At 36.1% G+C, this 24801-nt stretch overlaps 1 protein-coding gene across 1 annotated transcript; it reads left to right on the top strand.

Annotated features, from left to right (window-relative positions):
• Window positions 1-1395: 1395 nt before the first annotated feature.
• Window positions 1396-9075, top strand: LOC140859664 (lysine histidine transporter 1-like). Its single transcript, XM_073261871.1, has 8 exons — window positions 1396-1639; window positions 4672-4817; window positions 6005-6388; window positions 6980-7373; window positions 8011-8116; window positions 8233-8324; window positions 8509-8577; window positions 8662-9075. The coding sequence occupies exons 1-8, from the start codon at window positions 1586-1588 to the stop codon at window positions 8758-8760; spliced, it is 1344 nt and encodes a 447-aa protein (XP_073117972.1). The 5' UTR covers window positions 1396-1585; the 3' UTR covers window positions 8761-9075.
• The last annotated feature ends 15726 nt before the right edge of the window (window positions 9076-24801 follow it).

The raw sequence follows: 24801 nt of genomic DNA, 5'->3' as shown, positions 1-24801 counted from the left end.
TGTGAATTTTATAGATAAAAGTGTGTAAGCGAAATGGTAGAGAGGAGAGGCGGGAAGAAATGAAGAGCAACAAATTAAGAGAGAATGTTTTGCGTGAGAATTTGTTGGATAATATGTAGGTGCAATTTGACAAATAGAAATATATAAATATTTTTTAATAATTTAAATTATATATTAATTTTTTTAATAAAATAAAAGAATAATATGGATAATAATTTTGGTAGTTGGAATATTTATGACATACTCCTATCTTATTTAATAATATGAGCATAAATAAGCAAGAACTCAGTTTCTTTTCCGGATTCTCTTTATTTGTATGATACTGCCAATTAATAAAGGTTGGGAATTCTGGAAAAGTTGGGTGGTTGGGATTCCTTGAATCTCCAGCCAAGTACTCACCTTTTCTTTTTACAATCCTTCATGATTCTTACCACCAACCATGCTGCTCTCGTGAATTCCAAGGTCCCCGCCACTTAAAAGCTTCAAGGTCACTTTCATGCTTTCTTAATTTCTCTAAATTTCTCCCACCCAAAATACATGTGAATACAAATACACGTCGGAGCCTCTTATGTCTTGCAGTGGGCTAAAGACAAAAAAAAAATCCCCTAAATATGTGGACACAATTTATTTTGACTTTTAATTATATTTATAAAATTCTTTGAAATATAATTGATATTGGGATGAACTCACAAATACATGGAAAGCAAACTACAAAAAGGAGAAGCTGAAAGAAAATTTTTATTACATCTAAAAGAAAACAGTTAGTTTGCCCCCTAAAAGTCCAACCTAGTCTTAGCCTACATCCCATCCATAGATACGTTGGATTATAGGATAAAAAAAATCTATAGAATTTTTTTTTTATTTTTTTGTTTCCATAGGATTTAGGTTTTGAAAGGATTGTATTGATGTCAGCCTTATTTAAATTCACCATGTTATCCATGATGCAACGACAAATCCAGCGCGATCCCATTCAATCCAACTCAACCTGCTTGATTTCCCAAAATATCCCTAAAAGACAACCATGCAAAAGATACACCGTTCGTGGGATAAAGATAAACTTCATATATTAGATTAAAAAAAAGATAAAAATATTTTTTATCAACCAAATAAAGATAAAAGATAATAATTTTTTTATAAAAAAATAAATTAGAAATCCAAAAAATTAATCCTCCTAATGACTGTTGATCGACTAAAAAAAAATTATGATAAATTAAAAATTTGAAAACAAGAAAAATATGGTTCACAAAAATATTGTGACATATAGTATTTTTTTGACAAGAGTTGTGACATATGGTACGAGGAGTTTTTTTATCAGTTTTAGAGTCTGAGACAACCAAAACTATGTTTTCACGGAAAAACGTGGCGTTCAAACTGCATCTTCCTCCTGGCTTCTTCTCCCCTCTCTCTATATATATCAAATTCTCTGCCCCACTTTCTCATCTTTTCTATAAATCCATTCTCCTCTCCACCATCCCTTCCCAACACTTGTTCATTTCTCCTCCCTCCCTTTTTCCCTTCCACTCTAATATTCCTAGTGCTAGCTTTTGGTCACAGTAACTTGTAATTAGATATTATTTCTGCAGCCATGGGAACGCAAGCTCCTCCTACACCCCCAGAATCATATGATATCGGAAGCAAGGTACGTACAATCACATAATCTTTCTCTCGTTTTCTCTTTCTGTATCTTTTTCTCACTTTCTGTCTCTCTTCTGGTTCTTGGGAAGAATAGAAAAGTCCATCTCTTACAATTAGGAGTTCAGGACTCAGCTCTGTATTGAGATCTTATGCTTCAGTTATTTTAGTCTTCTCTTTTTAGTGCTCCAAAGGGCCTATCTTTACAAAAAGCAGATTTAGAGAGAGAGAGAGAGAGAGAGTAGAATTCTAAAGGCCGGGCTTCAATGGAGGGGGACCAAGTATTTGGGGGGTCCGCCGTGGCCATGTGCCGATCAATAGGGAGGAGTTGGATCTGTGCTCTCAGATTCAGCAATTAGTTATTCAGATAATTAATTAGCAAATTGCAGAAGCTATCCACTTGTATGTACTAGTTAATTAATTGCCCTCCAAATTTAAATTAATAGTTATGATAAGCTGACTACCTTTTGATTTCTTCATCTTATCTAAATAAAATAATTTTTAAGTTCCACTAATTGACAGATTTTTTTTTTAAAAAATAGCAAATAGTGACTTCAGCAAATAATATTGTTATCAACTTATAATTAATTTTGGCTTAATGGTTATAGCAATTATTATTTTATTCTCATATATTTTCAAGACAAGTATATTTTACTAAAACTTTGATATAACCCTAAATTGCATTGCTAAATTATTTCATAATTCTTGTATATATGGATAGTATATGTACATGTAACATGCATATTAATTAGTTAAATTTGGTAAGGAAATTCAAAGACCTAGAATAAGAATTAGAGAGAGATATAGTTTTTTTTGGTAATATGAGAAATTTAATATTCGATTGTGATCATTAATTTAGGTGCGATAAAAAAAACTTTTAGCTTTTTTTTTTTCTTTTTAGGTGGATTATTAGGTCTTGCCATTTTTTTAAAGAAACAGCTTATCATACTTGCATAGGGATGGATAAATGATGAACGTCTTGCAAGCATTATTGCTGCCATTCTTGACTTGAAAAGTCAAGATCCAGGACTTGATGGCACGTCGTGGTCCTCAGCTTGACTTCGTGGCCGCATTGATTCCATAGCTTCAAACAAAATTTAAATATTACAATTTAAAATAATATCTAAAACTATGAGATGGATTCAAAATAATATTAATTATACAAAGGCAGGAATTGGATCGAAATTTTTACTATTAAACGGTTAAATTATATGACATCCAATGGAGTAGTTATAGTTGAAGGAATTGGCAGGAAAAAAAAAACTAAGAAAAGAAAAGAAAAAAAAAAGCAGGAACTTTACCAACTTTATCCTTAAAACCTTCATCATTACCAACTTTATCCTTAAAACCTTCATCAGATAAATAATGGAAACATCAAATGGTAGCTGTTATTTCCATTATATAACAGCTACTGTAATCAAATAATAGCTGGAAATGCTTGTTACCAGATGAATAGCTGAAACATGTATGACACCTACATAATGAGCAGGAGGGATAATACAATTATAAATATTTATTTATGTAATAGAAGAGTAAGCAATTTCTCAGAAAAAAGAATGATATATAAATTTTAAAAATGATAAAGAATGATATATAAAATTAGGATTATGAATTTATGAATTCTCTTTTCTTCCCAAATTTAGCATCTTCTCCTCCCCTTCCTATAATTAGCCTCTTTTTTGTTCTTAGTTCAAAAAGTTTAAAAATGTTTATCAAATTTATTCTATCTACCGAAGTTTTGTATGTTTTGATAAAATAAAAAGGTTAGAAACATCTCCATATACTACTCTATGTATCTCCATAAAATCCGATGGTCTTGTCTTTCTATATATGCATGTCAATTTGAAATAAAGAAAAAAAATATGTAGAGAAAACTCCATTCTCACTCATGTTCTCTCTCCTTGTCCTATCCATTCCATTATTTGTTTACTTTTTGTATCTTTTTCTGAAACTGAAATATATCTCTACCTATATCATATGTTATTCTCTCCTCTGTCAACAATCCACTTCACACATCTTACCCTCTGCTTCTCTTTAAGATGCATCTCATGATCTTTTATCTCTTTGTACCGGTCCAGATATGTACCAGAATGTATTTGATGACCTTTGTATCTTTCTTCACCAATCAAAACAATATTGCACAATGAATCTTGTACTTTAAGAATATTATTATGTATGTTTTCGCTAGATAGGTATTGATCAGTGATAGAAGCACTATCATTTAAGTGAGATATCAAGTCATATCAACTATAGCTAGTTATACAATATGCGTAAAATCTTGGATGTCTATAGGATACCAGTTAATACAGTATCAATATATCAATCAATTTTTTTTTCTTAATTTTGTTTTATGACCACTATTTTGATATATAAGTTATGTTATATCAAATTATCAAAAAGGATTTGAGATAATAATGTGATTTCTTTCTAAAGATATTTACATGTTCAATGTTGGCCAAGGGAGATAAAATGAGATCAATTTCATCCCATCATAAGTCACCCATATCCACCAAGATGGCCAATTTGTTGAAACCTTCGGCATTATATCATAAGTTCCACAAGTGATCTTCCAGCTCAATTTTTGAATATTTTATTTTCTAATTCTGATAGATGCATCTATATATGCATATGCCTGATTTATTAAAAGAAAATCTTCCACTTTCAATAGCCTTTAGCATGCAACATAGCAGGTTCACTGAATCTTCTATCCTCCTCCAATTCGCTTAGATCCGCACCAAAGATTTCATCCATATCCATCTCCTCCTAAACCTTCACATTAAAGCTAACCATTAATAACCATATATAATATATAAACAATAACTGAAAGTATATGAAAACCATTCTTTGTTGCATTGTTTTTGGTAAGATTTTTATACGTCCTAATGCAGGCATAAAGGAAGGGTAGTAATAATAACATAAAGGGTTGCTTAGTTTACGTATTGTGTTTGTATATTTGAGTCTCTTTTTCTCTGGCCTCTGATTTTTGATTTTGCTGTTGAATTTGGCATGATGAATGCAACTGTATGCAATAACGTGCAGTCTGAGAAGGAGAAGATCGTCGATGATTGGCTTCCGATCACCTCATCCCGGAATGCCAAGTGGTGGTACTCAACATTCCACAATGTCACGGCCATGGTCGGAGCCGGTGTCCTCAGCTTGCCATATGCTATGTCAGAACTTGGATGGTGAGAAGAACAAAAGAAAAAAAAAAAAATAAAGCGCTATCTTGAAATCATAGTGTTAAAACTTTGATGTTTGATTGTTATTTTGGGGTTCTCATGTTTTAATTTTGTTACATTATTTCATTCTGGTGATATTTTGGATAATAGAATGGTATCCTCAAACCAATACCTATTGGCTGTTTCAGAGTTTTTCCTAATGGGTGATCATAATTTTTTCGGGTACTAACTCAATTTTTCATGTTGCAATAAAAAAGGGGTTCATTTCCCTTGGTTATGAATACTGAACAAGATCATACTATTGGTGATCATATAAAATTTTGGCAATCTTCTCGAATGAGTAATTTGCTTTAGACATTCGGATTATGATTTGAGGTATGTGAGTCTGTAGCTTTAAGTTACTATCTTATTTTCTTTTCCCTTTTTTTTCTTGTTCTGCTTGATAATGGCTTTTTATAATATATATTTAATTTTGTCTATTATAGTGCTAATATTGTGGCCTTCTTTTCCTTTCTCCCTTTTTTCTTAAATTTGTGATTGTTGTAATTTTCAAGTATCATAACTTTCTGTTATGATTTACCATATAGCTAATGTCTCTGATAGAAGGAGATTTATATCTTCCATACACAAAGGATAAAAGTTGTATGCTATTCAATTTGAAGAAGTTAATTGTATTGGCTTACAGTTGAGAGATAATAATAGTTTTCAAGCCAATGGACCTTGTCTTGCTAAAAGAAGTGTTTAAACTTTTCCTTAATAATACAGAATATAAATCAAAATAATTTTCAGTAGAATCTATTTCTTGGCTCGTATTAAGACAGTTCCAGTTGTCAGCTTAGAATTTTTGCATATTTTGCTAGCAGCTTCATTTTTCACCTTCTAGTTTTACCTACAAAAATAAGGTAATCATCAATAACCTCTCTCTTGATGAGACAAAGAATCTGATAAATCTGCTTGCTAATATTTTCTTTAATAGGGGGAGGAGTTAAATTTAAATCTGTTGAAAAGCTTTGCAGCCTCTATGATTGTTGCAATTATTTGACTCCTCTGCAGCCAATCCAATGTTATTAAAACAGGATCTAACAATACTTGCATATCTTCCTAACCCGCTAGATGTATCTAATTACATAACTGCAGCTTTGTTCACTGTGCAAGCTTAATGGCTTAAGAGCTCCTTTCATGCAATTGAACAGGGGCCCAGGCATTGCAATCCTAATTCTATCATGGATCATCACCTTATATACTCTCTGGCAAATGGTGGAGATGCATGAGATGGTGCCCGGAAAGCGGTTCGATCGGTACCATGAACTGGGGCAGGAGGCCTTTGGAGAGAAGCTTGGTCTTTGGATTGTGGTGCCTCAGCAGCTTGTCGTCGAGGTGAGCGTCAACATTGTCTACATGGTTACAGGTGGACAATCTCTAAAGAAGTTCCATGATCTTGTCTGCCCTGACTGCAAACACATCAAACAAACATATTTCATCATGATCTTTGCCTCGGTGCACTTCGTGCTCTCGCAACTGCCCAACTTTAACTCCATTTCAGGTGTCTCCTTGGCAGCTGCTGTCATGTCTCTCAGGTACACAATCTTCTTTTTGGTGTCACTCTGTATCCTATATTGCTGCCAGTTATGTAGCATTAACTTAGAAAGCATTATGACTAGATAATGCAAGTTTACTAGTTTTTTCTCTTTTCTTCTGAGTAACAAAGATTATGTTTTTGTACATCAAAAAAAAAAAGTATTATTATATGCTTCTTCATGTTTTTAGAGAAGGCATGAACGATCTCATACAAAGACATGTGTCTGCCTTTTGAAATTTTAAAGTTCATGACATTTCATCTTCTTCTTTTTTTTTTTTTTTGCTTGCAAGTATGCAATCCTATAGATTCCTGATGTTAACTTCCATGTAATTTAAATTCAAGAAGCCTAAGATTTTACACAAAAGGATATGAAATCAAAAATACATAAAAAAGATCAAAGCCAAAGTAATATTTGCTTTAACATTTGAGGTTTACCAAAGACAAAACAACCGAGAAATATAGCATGAATGAGCAAAATTTTAGCTTTTCCAAAGCTTTGTTATCTGCAACTCTTTCTTATTTTTGGGTGCAATTAATATCTGCAATTGGATTACTATCTTTATAACTGATTCATCTATTTGTTTATCAGTTATTCCACCATTGCTTGGGGCGCTTCTGTGGAGAAAGGGAAGCAAGAAAATGTTGAATATGGATACCCATCGTCAAGCACCGCAGGAACCGTCTTCGGTTTCCTCAGTGCACTGGGAGACGTTGCTTTCGCATATGCCGGTCACAATGTGGTCTTGGAAATCCAAGCAACCATTCCTTCCACTCCTGAGAAGCCATCAAAGAAGCCTATGTGGAAGGGTGTAGTTGTTGCCTACATCATTGTTGCTCTTTGCTACTTCCCTGTTGCTCTCATTGGTTACTGGGCCTTCGGCAATTCGGTCAAGGACAACATCCTCCTTTCACTGGAGAAGCCAACGTGGCTGATTGCCATGGCCAACATGATGGTCGTCGTCCATGTCATTGGGAGCTATCAGGTATGACTGCTTGCAATGGATATTGTAGAGACTTGATTCACATTAAATGATCAAGGAAATTTGGCTTCTATTGATCAAGGAAATTTGGCTTCTATTGCATTCTTTGAGATGGAAGAACTTCCAATGCCTTTATAAGAGAATCAAATGAGTCACATCTTAGTAAAACCTGAGAAACAATTGTTTAATCCATAAATTTCACAAAAAAAAAAAAGAAGAAAGAAAGAAAAAAAGAGAAAAGGAGAGTGATTTAATGCATTTCAATGTTAACATGATCTTTAACATGATAAAAATCACTGTCTTTCAAAAGGAAGTATTAGTATGTCACCTACAACTCTAAATGGTTGTCATTATATCAAGTAGAAGTTATCCTTCTTCTCCCTCGAAGGAAATAAGGGGAAAAAATATTTTCTTCGCCGGATACCTTTTGATCAGTGATCATATATAATCCTTTTTTGTTGATGTCTTATTATTCGTCGTCATGTTTTCCAGAAATAGATTTAAAGAACAGTCTCGGCAAAAAATGGTAGCATTTTGTGGGGATCTGCATGTATACATTTTGCTGTTTCTCTCCTACATTCTTTTTTATAATCCCCTACAATGGTTTGTAGTCTGACTACTGTTTGATCTAATCATGCAGATTTATGCCATGCCTGTCTTCGACATGCTAGAAACTATGCTGGTGAAGAGACTTCATTTTCCTCCAGGTCTTATGCTTCGCTTAATTGCGCGTAGTGTATATGTTGGTAATGGCCCTTTCCTTTACGCTGCTCATACTTACAGCATTTTTTTTTTCTGTGAGCATTTTTTTTTTCTTGTGATGGATGTTTACTGATTTTTTATTGTGATACATCGTGTGCAGCATTGACAATGTTCATTGCTATTACCTTCCCCTTCTTTAGTGGGCTACTTGGATTCTTTGGAGGATTGGTATTTGCCCCGACTACATACTTTGTAAGCCCCTATAACCCTGTGAAGTAGTAGAATATTTCTCATGAAACAGAACATAACTTTTTATGAACCATTGAAGTAGTAAGGTAGCACAAGGAGTGTTTCAAATGCAGAAATTACAATAAGTTTTTAATGTTCCATTATCACAGGAGAATTATTGATTCTGACCTATAATCTTTTTACGCAGCTCCCCTGTGTCATGTGGCTTGCCATCTACAAGCCTAAAGTGGGTAGCTTATCTTGGTTCACTAATTGGGTGAGCTAACTTACTTTAGCCAGTTTCATTTTCACCTGCTTTAGGGACATCAAGCTGACCTTATTTTGCCTTCATGGTCTTCAGGTCTGCATCATACTCGGGTTCCTACTGATGATTTTAGCACCCATTGGTGGATTAAGGCAAATCATACTCGATGCGAAGACCTACAAATTTTACTCATAAGCTGCCAGTCAAGAATATAAAGGAATCAAGTAAATGGAACCATTTAAAGTCAGATGATGCAAATGATGATAGGCTCCGCATGCCAAAACAGTGCCTTCATGTTAATGAAGCTGTTTGTCTGATGCTTGATTTGGGTGGTTTGTTGTGTTTGATAAAAATGAGTGTCAGATTGGAATTAGGTAGAGAACTATATCGCAAAATATACATCCTCTAGCTATTTCCTCTCTTTTTGTCCAAAAATATTACCATCTTTGTTATCCTTCATACATACTGTCAAATGCAATGGACTCTAATGCAATGTCATGGCTTCCTTCTCGATTGTTTTCATTTTCCAAAGAGGATTTTTCTAAGCATAGATTCTTGAAATTTGTCATTGCCTTCAATAGTCCTGAAGGTGAATCATGTTTGAAATAATTGACTTAAGTTGGTTCACCTTTAAAATTGCGTCGTCGCCCTCATCTAGCATTTGTTTTGATGTGAGATTCTCAGTGAATGGTGGGAGCATTCAAATAAGCCATGAAACAAACAGCAAGAGAATTCTGTATACAGATCAAAGATGTCCCTGATGGTACAATTCTCTTCAACTTTTCATCACACCTGACCTTGAAGAATCTCTATGAAATGAAGAAGGCGAAGAAGAGTGTATGTTAATCTGTCACGCTCCGAACCCAACACCCGGATCGGATACGTGATGGCCGCACATTCCTTAGAGCATGCCCTAAAGAATATGCAAGGCCAAAATAAATCATCACAATCTTAACATCCATAACAATTAATTTCAAATATAATTCATAAAACCTTGCATAATTACAATTTAAATTTCTTCAATTCTCTGATCAGATACTATGACACTCTATTTATCCTTCTGCTCACCCGTAAATCCAAGCCATAGCCAATCTAAGTCATCCTGTAACTCTGAGAAGAAAAAGAAAGATGAAGGGATGTGAGCTTTACAGTCCAGTAAGAATTCCCATATCACACTGACATAGTAATATAGTCTGAAAATAAGAATAAGCAATAAAATATAAAACTCATGTTCAACGTCCAGAATAATGCAAACATTCATAACTTTTCTGTCTTGTTAAAATAGATGCATCATCATATGTTAACAGGTGAAACCCCTTTTATTCAACAATTATTTCATGTCTTATCTTTTATTTCCCCTTTCATAATCACATGATTTTTAACCTTTTCTTTCTGGTTCTGGACTATCCAATTCTATACCTCAGTCATCATCCGAATCGAATCCATTTAAAAAGTCTTTCAAGACTGTCCCAGGATGAGCTCTTGGCCGGCTGTCCCACGTACCAAAGCCCGTGAAAGGCTGTCCTAGGCATAAGCTCCTGGCGGGCTGTCCCAGGCATGAGCTCCTGGCCAGCTGATCCACCAGTAAGCAAGTGGGGGCTGTCCCAGGCATAAGCTCCTGGCGGGTTGTCCCAGGCATAAGCTCCTGGCCGGTTGTTCCACATGACAAGGCTAGTCCATACCATATATCTCTTTCTTTTCATTTAATCATTATGTGTTGATTTCATCAAATCAATTCTGTCTTGCATTATGATCAATTCAGATATGTCATATCCATATAATCATGCCATCAATCTCTGATACATATATATTGACATAACATACTCATGCTCAAAATCAAATAACAGTATCTCAGGTATAATAAATTCATCGATCTCAAATCCGACGATACAAAACCAACGATGCAAGACCAACAGTAAAATAGCATATATATAATAGTGATCATGTACAGGGATTCTTACCTTCACCGGTGACTGATCCAAACACAGAAATCGATGTTCTTCTTTGATTTATGAATTTCTTTAAAAAAATATTCCACTCGATATTATTTGCAGATGATCATCTCTTCGTAATCCTGATCAATATAAAAATCACATATGGAGAAAATTACCGATAATCGACCTGATAACACAAATCTAGGATCTCTCTTACAATTAACCAAAATTAGGATTTACCTAAGTATCTGGATCCTCCACTGATCCATAAGACTTCTAGAGAGAGAAAATCCATGAAGAGAGAGAAAATTCTAGAGAGAGAAAGTAGAGAGAGAAAGTGGAGAGAAAAATCTTCGTATCTTTCCGATGAGGCACTCATGATCGAGATCATCAGAGGTCCTATCAGGGTGACTCAATATGAATCAAGTGTTACAATTTTGAATAGAATCGGACTGGGATCAGATCTACCGCACGAATTTCGGAGCAATCTCAAATCATCTTATTTTCATCTTCAAGTTTATTCTAGGGTTCATGATGCAATCAGAGAGGAAGAAAAGATTCTAGAGAGACAAAATCCGTAAAGAGAGAGAAAAGTCTAGAGAGAGAATCTAGAGAGAGAAAATGTAGAGAGAGAAGGTAGAGAGAGGAGAGAGAAAAGAGAGAGAAAGAAGAGAGAAAGGAGAGAGAGGAAAATTCTCTCCTTCTTCTTCTTTTTATTTTATTTTATTTTATTTTTATTTTTATTTTTCTCTTTCTCTTTTTCCTTTTTTTTCTTTTCTTTTTCTTTTTCCTTTTTCTTTTCTTTTTCTTTTTTTCCTTTTTCTTTTCTTTTTCTTTTCTTCTTCTTCTTCCTTTCTTCTTTTCTTCCCGCGGCCACCCTTGGCTGAAACAGGGGAAGACCGTGAGGTCCCCCCCTCGGTGGCTCGAGCTCCGGCAGCTTGGCCGGAGATCCGGCAACAGGTGGAGGCAGCGGTGGGCAATGGATAGCCGGTGGCAAGGTTCGGCCGGCGAGAATCAAAAAGAGATCGAAAAACAGGGGATTTCTTGTTCATGGATTTTTCGGCGAAGACGGTGGCCGGCGGCGAGGCTTTGGGCCAGAGGAGAAAAGGAAGAGGGAGAGGAAGAAGGGGAGGGGCTTACCTTGCTCCGGCGGTTGAGAAGAGCTCCGGCGAACCCCTTTTCTTCCTGTTCAAAGAACTTGCAGAAAAATCTTGGAAAAATCCCTCTAAACTCTTAATAATCTCTCAAAATCCCATGTTAAAGACCTAAAGGGAGGGGAAAGGGGGTTTTATAGAGGAGGAATCCATTTTTTACTCGGATTCCCCACTCCTTTTCACGATGGGAAGAAGACTCTCAATAGGAGTCTTCTTCCTCCCGATATCCTCTGTTTTCTTTTTTTTTTTTTTTTTTCTGGGTTATTACATAATCAATTCATGTTCTTGATACTGTTTTTAGTAACAGATTCAACACCCATTTTGTATGTGGTGTTGTGGATGACTTTCTTAAAATACAGCATTCTCCTGTGACAGCATGTAGGATCCTGCAGTGAAGTCAATGCAAACTCTTCGGATGGATTTTGGTTGATGTCCTTCAAACAGTCAGAAATTGTGACATTGACAAAAGGGGAAAAAAAATCAAGAACGAGAATAAAAAAAATCAGAAATAAAATAAAAAACAAGAGATGACTATGAATGGTAGGCAGGGCATGTAGGTATTGTCTATGGATGAATAATGACTCTGGAAATGGTTAGAGGCATTAAATGAATAAAAATACATAGTATAAATGACTTGCATCATAAAACTCAATGAAGTCAGAGATTTCTAATATTTTTTCTACTCATCACATGTCACACACTATTCAAGTTGATGTCATTTGCTTCCTATGCTCCTCTTTTCAAAATCTTCAATAGTTTTCTCGTAATGGTGCATTGATGCATAACACACCTGAAATTTCTTCCCTCGTCTCGAAGGATTTTGCATAAACATGTTATGCATGTCCTTGCAAATATAAAGCTATATGCAAGTTCTATAGAGATCAATGCTGCTATCAGCCATTCCTTTATGAAAGTGGTTGGAAAATTAGGTGATAGCCTAGCAAGTGCACCCTTTTTGCAATTAGAGGATGTTCTACATTCAAATTGGGAAAGTGTTTGCCCAAATGTTTGATTGGGATAATTCTCCCTTCATTATTTTTCAAATGACTAGTGGTGCTTCAACATTATTCTTACAACCTGGAGATTTTAATGCAATGGTTGCTATCTATATTTTCTTGTTTTCCATTTTTTTTCTTCTTCAACCAAACAAGGGAAGTGTTTCCCCACGAGTTTGATTGGGACAATTCTCCCATCATTTTATTTTAAATGACTGGTGATGCTTCACCATTATTCTTAGAACCTGGAACTTTTTCTAATGCAATGATTGCTATGTAGATTTCCTTTTTCTTTTCTTTTTTTTTCTTCAACAAGAAAATAGTGCCTAGAGGTTGCCACAATTTACATTATGAAATGGTGAAGAAAAAAGACAACGGCAATGAGGAGCAATTCTTTGTGCACCATGGGAGACGGTGTAGAAAATCCGACGTGAAGCACACCATCTTATATGATTAGTTCACATAGCCATCATTTTTCATTGCATATTTAATGCCTACCGTTTTATTTTTTCGTATAAAATTTTAAATGACAAAAATACCCCCATTCTTTAAAAAAATTTATGATATTTTATGTCCATATTATGACATCCTGCATACAGAAAGTCATAATTTGACATAAGATGTCATAATTTTTTTCAAAGAATGGGGGTATTTTCGTTATTCAAAATTTTCAAACGAAAAAGCGAAACTGCAGACATTAAATACGTTTTAAAAAGTTGTTAGACAAAAATATTCTTCTCATATTATGATATTCTGGATCATATTATAATATACTGCATGCAAGAAGTCATAATTTGACGCAAGATGTTATAATATACCATAGGATATCATAATTTTTTTCAAAAAAGATGGGCATTTCATTATTCAAAATTTTAAATAAAAAAGCAGAACTGTAGATATTAAATATATGTTGAAAAGCAGTGTCTGTGTAGACCAATCGGGCAAGATGATATACTTGACGTCAAATTTTCTACACCGCCGACGGTGCACAAAGAATTTCCCCTGCAAAGAGTTACTTGGAGGATAGATGGAGCCCAATCAGAGGTCATGACCCAAAGCCTCAACTGATTACAACAAGGAGGCCCAGTTGCAGGATAAACCAAGTCCACCAAAAACCTAACAAATAAGGGAAATAGTAAGAGAGCACCTTGATGTAAAACAAAAATTATCCAAAAGTGGAAAGGGAAGGACCTTTTAACAATGTAGGCACGAAAATAGTAGGTCTACCAAACATCCCACCATCTATGGGAAATGCAGCTGCAAAAAGATGTCTATAAAGAATCCATGCCAGTATGATTGAACATGACTGCTCACTAAAAATTGAGGATATATTTGCTCAAGGTGAAAGCTCCTCTGTTTTACTTGTAAACAACTTTCCCTTGAAGCAATCTTTATTTCTAACAACCTTCCCTTCAAGAAACTCAAATTATCATGTTAATATCAAAATGCTAGATTCATGCATAGTGAGAGAGAATGTACTCCAATGATTCTTCATGTGATAACCCGGCCCAATTGGGCCCAAAACCAACCCACAAAGCCCAGAATCAGCCCACAATCAAAAAAAAAAGGGAACGGAAGAAGACTCCCTTTGGGAGTCTTCTTCTCCGATGAATCCTGACCGGAGAAGGGTTCTACGACCGCCCTCTATCAATAAGCCTCCCCTCTCCTTCTCGATCCTCCACCGGCGATCGTTGAGGTCAAATTCCTCTCTTTTTCCCTTGGAAGCCGTAGCACCCTCTTCTTGTATTCGTCAGAAATCAAAGGTCGAAGAGGCCACCGGAGTTCAGGTAAGGTTCAATCTTTCTTCCTCTCCCTCTTTTCTTTCTTTTCATGGTTTTAGACTCCTCGCCGGTCGTCAGGATCGTCGAAAACTCCATAAAACATGAAACCCCTGTTTAGCCGAAACTTTTTTTCCTCTCTTTTCCGACCACCGGCGCCGCTGGTTGCGGCATCTCATCCCCGAGACCGAACCCTCATCTCTCTCTCTTCTCTTGAGCGCTTAGCCACCGACGATCGGCCAATGGTCGGAAATCATGAAGAAAGGGGACGGATCCCCTATTTTTCGAGAAAAAAAAAGAAGAAAGAAAGCTTGCCGGCCGAACCCCATCGCCGGCCGACTTCGCATGGTCGGCCGTCGTTGTCGGACCTCCGACCAAGCCACCATCTCGCCGAAGCCTGGGCCACCAAGGGGGGGACCTCACGGTCTTCCCCTGTTTCAGCCAAGGGAGGCCGCGGGAAGAAAAGAAAAGAAGAAGGAAGAAGAAGAAGAAAAGAAAAGAAAAGAAAAAAAAAGAGAAAAATAGAAAAAGAAGAAGAAGAAGAGAGAGAAATTTTCTCTCTCTCCTTTCTCTCTCTTTCCTCCCTCCTCTCTCTACCTTCTCTCTCTATTTTCTCTCTCTAATTTTTTTTTATTTTCTCTCTCTAGACCCTTTTATCTCTTTTTATGGATTTTGTCTCTCTAGGATCATTCTCTCTCTCTGATTGTATCACAAACTCTAGGATAAACTTGAGATGAAAATATGATAATCTGAGACTACTCCAAAATTCGTGTAGTAGATCTGATCTCGATCTGATCCTTATTCGAAATTGATAACATCGATCATGGTTAATCCATATTAAGTCACCCTGATATGATCACTGATGATCTCAATCATGATTGCCACTTTTGAAGGATACGAAGATTCTTTCTCCATTTTTTCTCTCTATTTTCTCTCTCATGATTGACTTTCTCTCTCTAAGAAGGTCTATGAATCCTGTACCAAGTCATACCTTCATCTTTTAGGGACTCATGTTGACTCTAACAAGATGATCCAAAATTGCTTTGATATCCATGCTGTATGTCAACCTCATTTGATCATATCTAGTATCTTTCAAATTCATTATTAATGAACTCTATTGATTGATCTTGATCTAATCTGTGCTTCACAATTTTTTGATCAAGTCACTTGAATCTGACCCTCAGATCAAAGATCCTGAATTATCCTAGTATCTGGATGGTCCGACACATCCGGTCAACAGTCCTCTTTCCTTATGATTTAATCTTGTTATATTTATGGAATAAAATTTGATAATGATTTGATATTTTAAATAGGATTAGCTGATTCTTCTAACAAAGTTTGAAGATCTAAGATGAATGAGGTAAGTAGATCTTATGCTCCTTATTTATTTTTAAATGATCATGTTTTTATGCAAAGAATTACTATTGATGAAATCATAATTTTTCATAAAATAAGGATCAGCATATGTGATATGAAAAAGCATGTTTTATTATGAGCGTTGATTTCATGAATATGTCTTATGAAAATAACATGATTATGAAGCATGAATTTTATTGTTTTTCCGTCTATGTATATGTATGCTTTAAGAAAAAGATATAATGATTTCAAAGGCTCTCAGATGGCTATGAATGAATCTCTTTAGGAAGGTCGACATCCGGAGCTAGCATCCACACGAAACATGGCCCTGCCAGCGGGTATAAAGTTGGCATATGAATGAAGAACTCTGTCGATTAAGAAATATAGCCCTGTCACGGGTATAATAGTGACCTTAGCATGAATATTTGTGAGCAATATTTTGAAACATGATATGAATGCATGATGAAAATAATTTACGATTCATGATTGTGAAATATACATGATTTATGCATGCATGATGAATTTATAACTTGTTTTGTTATATGCTCTATGAAATGCTTTATTTTGTATTATCTGTTATTTTTTAAATATTGCATTATCATGAAAAATTTATGCTTGATCCGATAAGGAAGATAAGTTCTACTTACTGGGCTAGTGTAGCTCATAATCCTTTTGTTTTCTTTTTATTTGAACAGAGGAATAAGGTAGGATCGGCAAAAGGAATCCAAGCTTGAAGATCTGCATAGCAAGCTTGAAAATTTGATAGCAGAAGTTTAGTTATTTTATAATCACGAATTTGTAGTTATTTATAACTATTGAGATTCGGGTTGGTACTTGCTTTTGGATTTAGATATTCTGAACCAATATTGGTTCGATTATTTGATGAATAATGGAATTGAATCTTTTTATTTGATGGATTTTAGATGATTATGATGGATTGGCTTCGTGTTATCGTGGGCTCCATCTCTCGGTAGCATGGTCGTGTTATGTCCCGGATTTGGGGCGTGACACTTCATGTTTTTGGTAAAAAGTGGATCTGAAAGTCCAAAAGTCCTAAATAATATCCCCAATGTTGGTCTTTTTATTTTATTTTTTTTTTTCCAGAGAGAGAGAGAGAGAGTGCGTGTGTGTGTGTGTGTGTGTTAGGTCCAAAGGCTTAATAGTATTTGATTGAGGTAGTGAAATAACAAAGCAAGGGAAAGAAACCAAAAGAAAGACAACACTTCAGAAATACGAAACTCTAATCATTAGATCCAAGCACAATATCCCCTCAACAAGCCCATACATATATGGGCCATCAAACCCCCTGCATGAGTGTATCCAGGCCTCTAACAATCCATGACAAGAGAATCACCAAGCTGATGCTGCAAACACACCTCTACACACCAAATCACCACCATGAGACAGCAAAAGCTTTAAACCACATGGAATACCTCTACCAGTTCCAAACTAACATGACACAACAGGGATTAAACCATCATAACCACCTGCAGAAAGGTACATCCAACCACACAAACTCTAAAGTCTCATTAAATAAAAAACACCAAACCAACAAACAGAATAAGGACCCAATAAAAGACCAGGTGTAACATCCCGGCCCAGGACCAAACCCAAAACCCAAACAAAAAAAAAAAAAAAATAGAGCGGAAGGAGACTCCCGAAGGGAGTCTTCTTCTCCAGTGAATCCCAGATGGAAGGGGAGTCCTAGGATCACCCGAGCCCTAGGGACCCCTATAAATAAGCCTCTCCCTCTCTCAAGACCCTCCACCGGTGATCTTCGAGCCCGATTTCTCTCCTTTTCTCCGTAGAGGCTGCGGCAACCTCTTCTCGTGTTCGTCGAAAATTGAAGGTCGAAGAGGTCACCGGAGTTCAGGTAAGGGTTCAATCTTTCTTCCTCTCCCTCTTCCCTTTCTTCCCATATTTTTAAACTCCTCGCCGGCCATCAGGATCATCGAAAAATCCATGAACAAGGTAATCCCTGTTTTGCTCTGTTTCGGTCGGATCCTCTCTTCTCTTTTTCGGCCACCGGCGCCGTCGGTTGCGGCGTCCCATCCCCGAGACCGAACCCCCATCTCCCTCTCTTCCTTCCCTGAAAATCTCGATCGCCGGCGATCGGTCAATGGCCGGAAATCATGAAGAAAGGAGACGGATCCCCTGTTTTTCGAAAAAAAAAAAAAAAAAAGAAAGAAAGGGAGAAAGCTCGCCGGCCAAACCTAGTCGCCGGCCAGCTTGCATGGTCGGCCGCCGTTGCTGGACCTCCGGCCAAGTCACCCTCTCGTCGGAGCCCGGCCAACCAACGAGGGGACCTCACGGTCCCCTGTTTTGGCCCAACGGAACCCACGGGAAAAGAAAAGAAGAAGGAAGAAGAAGAAGAAAAGAAAAAGAAAAGAAAAAGGAAAAAGAAAAGAAAAAAAAAAGGAAAAAAGAGAAAGAGAAAAATAAAAATAAAAATAAAATAAAATAAAATAAAAAGAAGAATAAGGAGAGAATTTTTCTCTCTCTCCTTTCTCTCTTCTTTCTCTCTCTTTTCTCTCTCTCTACCTTCTCTCTCCAGTTTCTCTCTCTAGATTCTCTCTCTATTTTCTCTCTCTAGATCTTTCTCTCTTTTTGTGAATTTTATCTCTCTAGAATCTTTCTACTCTCTCTCTCTGATTACATCACAAATCCTAGGATAAATTTGAAATAAAAATAAGATGATCTGAGGTTGCTCCAAAATTCGTGCGGTAGATCTGATCCTAGTCCGATCCTATTCGAAATTGTAACACTTGATTCATATTGAGTCACCATGATAGGACCTCTGATGATCTCGACCATGATTGCCTCATCGAAAGGATACGAAGATTCTCTCTCCACTTTCTCTCTCTACTTTCACTCTCTAGAATTTTCTCTCTCTTCATGGATTTTCTCTCTCTATAAGTCTTATGGATCAGTGGAGGATCCAGATACTTAGATAAATCCTAATTTTGATTAATCCTATGAGAGATCCTCGATCTGTATTATTAGGATCGATTATCGGTAATTTTTTCCATATATGATCTTTATATTTGATCAGGGTTACGAAGAGATGATTGTCTGCAAATGATATCGAGTGAAATATTTTGTTAAAGAAATTCATAAATCAAAGAAGAACATTGATTTCTGTGTTTGGATCAGTCACCGGTAAAGGTAAGAATCTCTGTACATGATCACTATTATATATGCTATTTTACTATTGGTCTTGCATCGTTGGTTTTGCATCGTCAGATTTGAGATCGATGAATTTATTATACCTGAGATACTGTTATTTGATTTTGAGCATGAGTATGTTATGTCAATATATATGTATCAGAGATTTATAGCATGATTATATGGATATGACATATCTGAGTTGATCATAATGCAAGACAAAATTTATTGATGAAATCAACACATAATGATTAAATGAAAAGAAAAAGATATATGGTATGGACTAGCCTTGTCATGTGGAACAGCCGGCCAGGAGCTTATGCCTGGGACAGCCCGCCAGGAGCTTATGCCTGGGACAGCCCCCATTGGCTTACAGGTGGATCAGCCGGCCAAGAGCTCATGCTTGGGACAGCCCGCCAGGAGCTTATGCCTGGGACAGCCTCTCACGGGCTTTGGTACGTGGGACAGCCGGCCAGGAGCTCATCTTGGGACAGTCTTGAAAGACTTTTTAAAGTGAATTCGATCCGGATGATGACTGAGGTATAGACTTGGATAGTCCAGAGTCAGAAAGAAAATGTTAAAATCATATGATTATGAAAGGAGAAATGAAAGATAAGATATGAAACAATTGTTGAACAAAAGTGTTTCACCGGTTAACATATGATGATGCATCTATTTTGACAAGACAGAAAATTTATGAATATTTGCATTATTCTGGACATTGAACATGAGATTTTATATTTTATTGCTTATCCTTATTTTCAGACTATATTACTATATCAGTGTGATATGGAAATTCTTACTGGGCTGTAAAGCTCACACCCCTTCATCTTTCTTTTTCTTCTCAGAGTTGCAGGATGACTTAGATTGGCTATGGCTTGGATTTACGGGTGAGCAGAAGGATAAATAGAGTATCATAGTATCTGATCAGAGAATTGAAGGAATGTTAATTGTAATTATGCAAGTTTTATGAATTATTGTTGAAATTAAATATTATAGTTGATAAGATTGTAATGATTTAATTTAGCCTTGCATATTCTTTAGGGCTTGCTCTAAGGAGTGTGCGGTCATCACGTATCCGACCCAGGTGTTGGGTTCGGGGCGTGATAGAATGGTATCAGAGCATAGGTTATGATCATTAGGGATTATGATATAAGTGATTAGAATATTATAGAGTGATATCAGAGCTTAGATTATGATCATTGGAGATTACGATATAAATGATTTGGATGTGATAGAATAATATCAAAGTTTAGGTTTAAGATCACTAAGATTATGAAGTGATATCAAAACTTTATGTAAGATCAATAGGATGTGACAGAGTGATATCTAAGCTTAGAGCTTAGGTTATGTTCATTTGGAGACAATGATACAAGTGATTAGGATATGACAGAACAGTACTAGAGCCCAAGTTTAAGGTCACTAGGGATTGTTATATAAGTGACATCAAAACTTTGGGATTATAATCACTAGAGTATGATTGATAATATCGGAGTTTAAGATTTTGATCATTAAAGGTATGATAGAATGATATTAGAGTTTAGGTTATGATCACTAGAAAATATGATTTAAGTGGTATTTGAGTTTAAGGTTATAATTATTCAGAATTGTAATTCTAGTGATATCTGAACTTAGTTTATGATCATGAGGAACATGATAGATATAAAAGAGAAGATTCAATATTTAGAATTCGAATCAATAGATATTAAGATAAAAATTATGTATAAGTGGCATATGATATCTATAATAGAATTGACGAGTTATATCTTAGATTTCAATTAGTAAGGTTGACCTAAGTATGAAAGAGTTGATCTTGAAATGAAGTGGGAGGTATTGATAAGTTATGTTGAATATACTAGAGGATTTTGGAATGTAAAACTTATATGATTGAAGATCATGATATTTTTTTTAATTTCGATGATAATTGTCTAAGCATTATGAATTCTGGACTTATCAAAGAGAGTTAATTAGGGTATGGTCTAAGAAGAAATTACATCATATGAGAGAGAAATATTTTTGAACACTGAACCCATAAGAGGTCATATATGAAACTCAATTTTAAATGAAAAATATACTTGAATTTTATTATGAGAATATGAGATACACATCTTGGTGAAATATTTGGTTACTCAAATATCATATTCTGAATATGATTCCTTGATCTTTCAAGTTGCATTGAATTTCAAGTCAAAAGTTTACTTTTCTAAGTGGATCAAAAGTATTTTGATATTGTTGTTAAATTTAAAAATATATATATATATATATCTAAATGATTGTAAGGTAAATCTAAGGTTAACTCCAATTGATTCTAGATATGTTAGATTCTTGAAGAGTGATGAAACTTATACAATAATTTCAAATATAGGAAGTAGATCAAGATTTAATTTTTATATGCTATGCCCAAAGGTAGTAAAGATGAAGAAACTTAAAATTTTGCCCTAAGTTTTATCTGAAATTTGAAGGTTGGATCTATTCTGGATTGATCTAACATATAAGGATATTTTTATCTTTGATATAATTATATAATTTGATAAATTAAGATCAGAGTGCGTAGCAAAAGCATGGTGGGTTAAATTGATTAGAAATATTAATTCTTTGATTCTGAAGATATTATGGAATACATTAGTTGTAAATAAAGAATGATTTTTAATCTGATCATAGTCGGATAATTTTTGTTAGTAGGTTGCTTCATTATAGATAATGTCAAGAAAGTTTAGATATCTCAAGTTTATTAATAGCTTGATAGTTCTGATATTAGTTCAAACTTAGAATGTCCTGACATAGATCTCATATTTTTTTTTTATAACAAGATCATGAGAAATAAATAATATATATGACATTATCGTAAGCTTGAGAATGACATGAAGAATTTATACTTCAAAATATATTTTAAACAATATAACTTAATTTTAAGGACGAAATTATTTGAAGGGGGGAGAATGTAACATCCCGGCCCAGGACCAAGCCCAAAACCCAAACAAAAAAAAAAAAAAAAACAGAGCGGAAGGAGACTCCCGAAGGGAGTCTTCTTCTCTAGTGAATCCCAGATGGAAGGGGAGTCCTAGGATCACCCGAGCCCTAGGAACCCCTATAAATAAGCCTCTCCCTCTCTCAAGACCCTCCACCGGTGATCTTCGAGCCCGATTTCTCTCCTTTTCTCCGTAGAGGCTGCGGCAACCTCTTCTCGTGTTCGTCGGAAATTGAAGGTCGAAGAGGTCACCGGAGTTCAGGTAAGGGTTCAATCTTTCTTCCTCTCCCTCTTCCCTTTCTTCCCATGTTTTTAAACTCCTCGCCGGCCGTCAGGATCGTCGGAAAATCCATGAACAAGGTAATCCCTGTTTTGCTCTGTTTCGGCCGGATCCTCTCTTCTCTTTTTCGGCCACCGGCGCCGCCGGTTGCGGCGTCCCATCCCCGAGACCGAACCCCCATCTCCCTCTCTTCCTTCCCTGAAAATCTCGACCGCCGGCGATCGGCCAATGGCCGAAAATCATGAAGAAAGGGGACGGATCCCCTGTTTTTCGAAAAAAAAAAAAGAAAGAAAGGGAGAAAGCTCGCCGGCCAAACCTAGTCGCCGGCCAGCTTGCATGGTCGGCCACCGTTGCTGGACCTCCGGCCAAGTCACCCTCTCGTCGGAGCCCGGCCAACTAACGAGGGGACCTCACGATCCCCTGTTTTGGCCCAACGGAACCCACGGGAAAAGAAAAGAAGAAGGAAGAAGAAGAAGAAAAGAAAAAGAAAAGAAAAAGGAAAAAGAAAAGAAAAAAAAAGGAAAAAAGAGAAAGAGAAAAATAAAAATAAAAATAAAATAAAATAAAATAAAAAGAAGAAGAAGGAGAGAATTTTTCTCTCTCTCCTTTCTCTCTTCTTTCTCTCTCTTTTCTCTCTCTCTACCTTCTCTCTCCAATTTCTCTCTCTAGATTCTCTCTCTATTTTCTCTCTCTAGATCTTTCTCTCTTTTTGTGAATTTTATCTCTCTAGAATCTTTCTACTCTCTCTCTGATTACATCACAAACCCTAGGATAAATTTGAAATAAAAATAAGATGATCTGAGGTTGCTTCGAAATTCATGCGGTAGATCTGATCCTAGTCCGATCCTATTCGAAATTGTAACACTTGATTCATATTGAGTCACCATGATAGGACCTCTGATGATCTCGACCATGATTGCCTCATCGAAAGGATACGAAGATTCTCTCTCCACTTTCTCTCTCTACTTTCTCTCTCTAGAATTTTCTCTCTCTTCATGAATTTTCTCTCTCTAGAAGTCTTATGGATCAGTGGAGGATCCAGATACTTAGATAAATCCTAATTTTGATTAATCCTAAGAGAGATCCTCGATCTGTATTATTAGGATCGATTATCGGTAATTTTCTCCATATATGATCTTTATATTTGATCAGGGTTACGAAGAGATGATTGTCTGCAAATAATATCGAGTGGAATATTTTGTTAAAGAAATTCATAAATCAAAGAAGAACATTGATTTCTGTGTTTGGATCAGTCACCGGTAAAGGTAAGAATCCCTGTACATGATCACTATTATATATGCTATTTTACTATTGGTCTTGCATCGTTAGTTTTGCATCGTCGGATTTGAGATTGATGAATTTATTATACCTGAGATACTGTTATTTGATTTTGAGCATGAGTATGTTATGTCAATATATATGTATCAGAGATTTATAGCATGATTATATGGATATGACATATCTGAGTTGATCATAATGCAAGACAAAATTTATTGATGAAATCAACACATAATGATTAAATGAAAAGAAAGAGATATATGGTATGGACTAGCCTTGTCATGTGGAACAGCCGGCCAGGAGCTTATGCCTGGGACAGCCCGCCAGGAGCTTATGCCTGGGACAGCCCCCACTGGCTTACAGGTGGATCAGCCGGTCAGGAGCTCATGCCTGGGACAGCCCGCCAGGAGCTTATGCCTGGGACAGCCTCTCACGGGCTTTGGTACGTGGGACAGCCGGTCAGGAGCTCATCCTGGGACAGTCTTGAAAGACTTTTTAAAGTGGATTCGATCCGGATGATGACTGAGGTATAGACTTGGATAGTCCAGAGCCAGAAAGAAAATGTTAAAATCATATGATTATGAAAGGAGAAATGAAAGATAAGATATGAAATAATTGTTGAACAAAAGTGTTTCACCGGTTAACATATGATGATACATCTATTTTGACAAGACAGAAAATTTATGAATGTTTGCATTATTCTGGACATTGAACATGAGATTTTATATTTTATTGCTTATCCTTATTTTCAGACTATATTACTATATCAGTGTGATATGGAAATTCTTACTGGGCTGTAAAGCTCACACCCCTTCATCTTTCTTTTTCTTCTCAGAGTTGCAGGATGACTTAGATTGGCTATGGCTTGGATTTACGGGTGAGCAGAAGGATAAATAGAGTGTCATAGTATCTGATCAGAGAATTGAAGGAATGTTAATTGTAATTATGCAAGTTTTATGAATTATTGTTGAAATTAAATATTATGGTTGATAAGATTGTAATGATTTAATTTGACCTTGCATATTCTTTAGGGCTTGCTCTAAGGAGTGTGCGGCCATCACGTATCCGACCCGGGTGTTGGGTTCGGGGCGTGACACCAGGAGACCTCATCCAACTATTAACCATGAAACTAAAAGACATATGACCTACACTCCCACCTAAGCCAATTCATACTGAGGCACCACTGTCCTAGGCGAGGCAATAGCATTTGTCATTCTTATTTTTGTAACACAATCCAAATGTAACATTACATGGACGACAACAACATTAAACCCTTCTGTTGCCCCGATCTTCAGCACCCTATAGACACCCTCATGCCTCTTCCTACC

The sequence above is a fragment of the Elaeis guineensis genome, chromosome 8 (assembly GCF_000442705.2).
Source record: "Elaeis guineensis isolate ETL-2024a chromosome 8, EG11, whole genome shotgun sequence".
In the NCBI taxonomy this organism is placed as follows: Eukaryota; Viridiplantae; Streptophyta; class Magnoliopsida; order Arecales; family Arecaceae; genus Elaeis; species Elaeis guineensis.
Note: the sequence above shows the minus strand (reverse complement) of the source record. Positions and strands in the feature narration are given on the sequence as shown.

Excerpts from the sequence above, each read along its gene's own strand:
- LOC140859664 (XM_073261871.1), top strand. The coding sequence starts at position 1,586 with ATGGGAACGCAAGCTCCTCCTACACCCCCAGAATCATATGATATCGGA. Across the intron at positions 6,389-6,979 it reads GCTGCTGTCATGTCTCTCAG|TTATTCCACCATTGCTTGGG; the intron begins GTACACAATCTT and ends TTTGTTTATCAG. Across the intron at positions 7,374-8,010 it reads ATGTCATTGGGAGCTATCAG|ATTTATGCCATGCCTGTCTT; the intron begins GTATGACTGCTT and ends CTAATCATGCAG.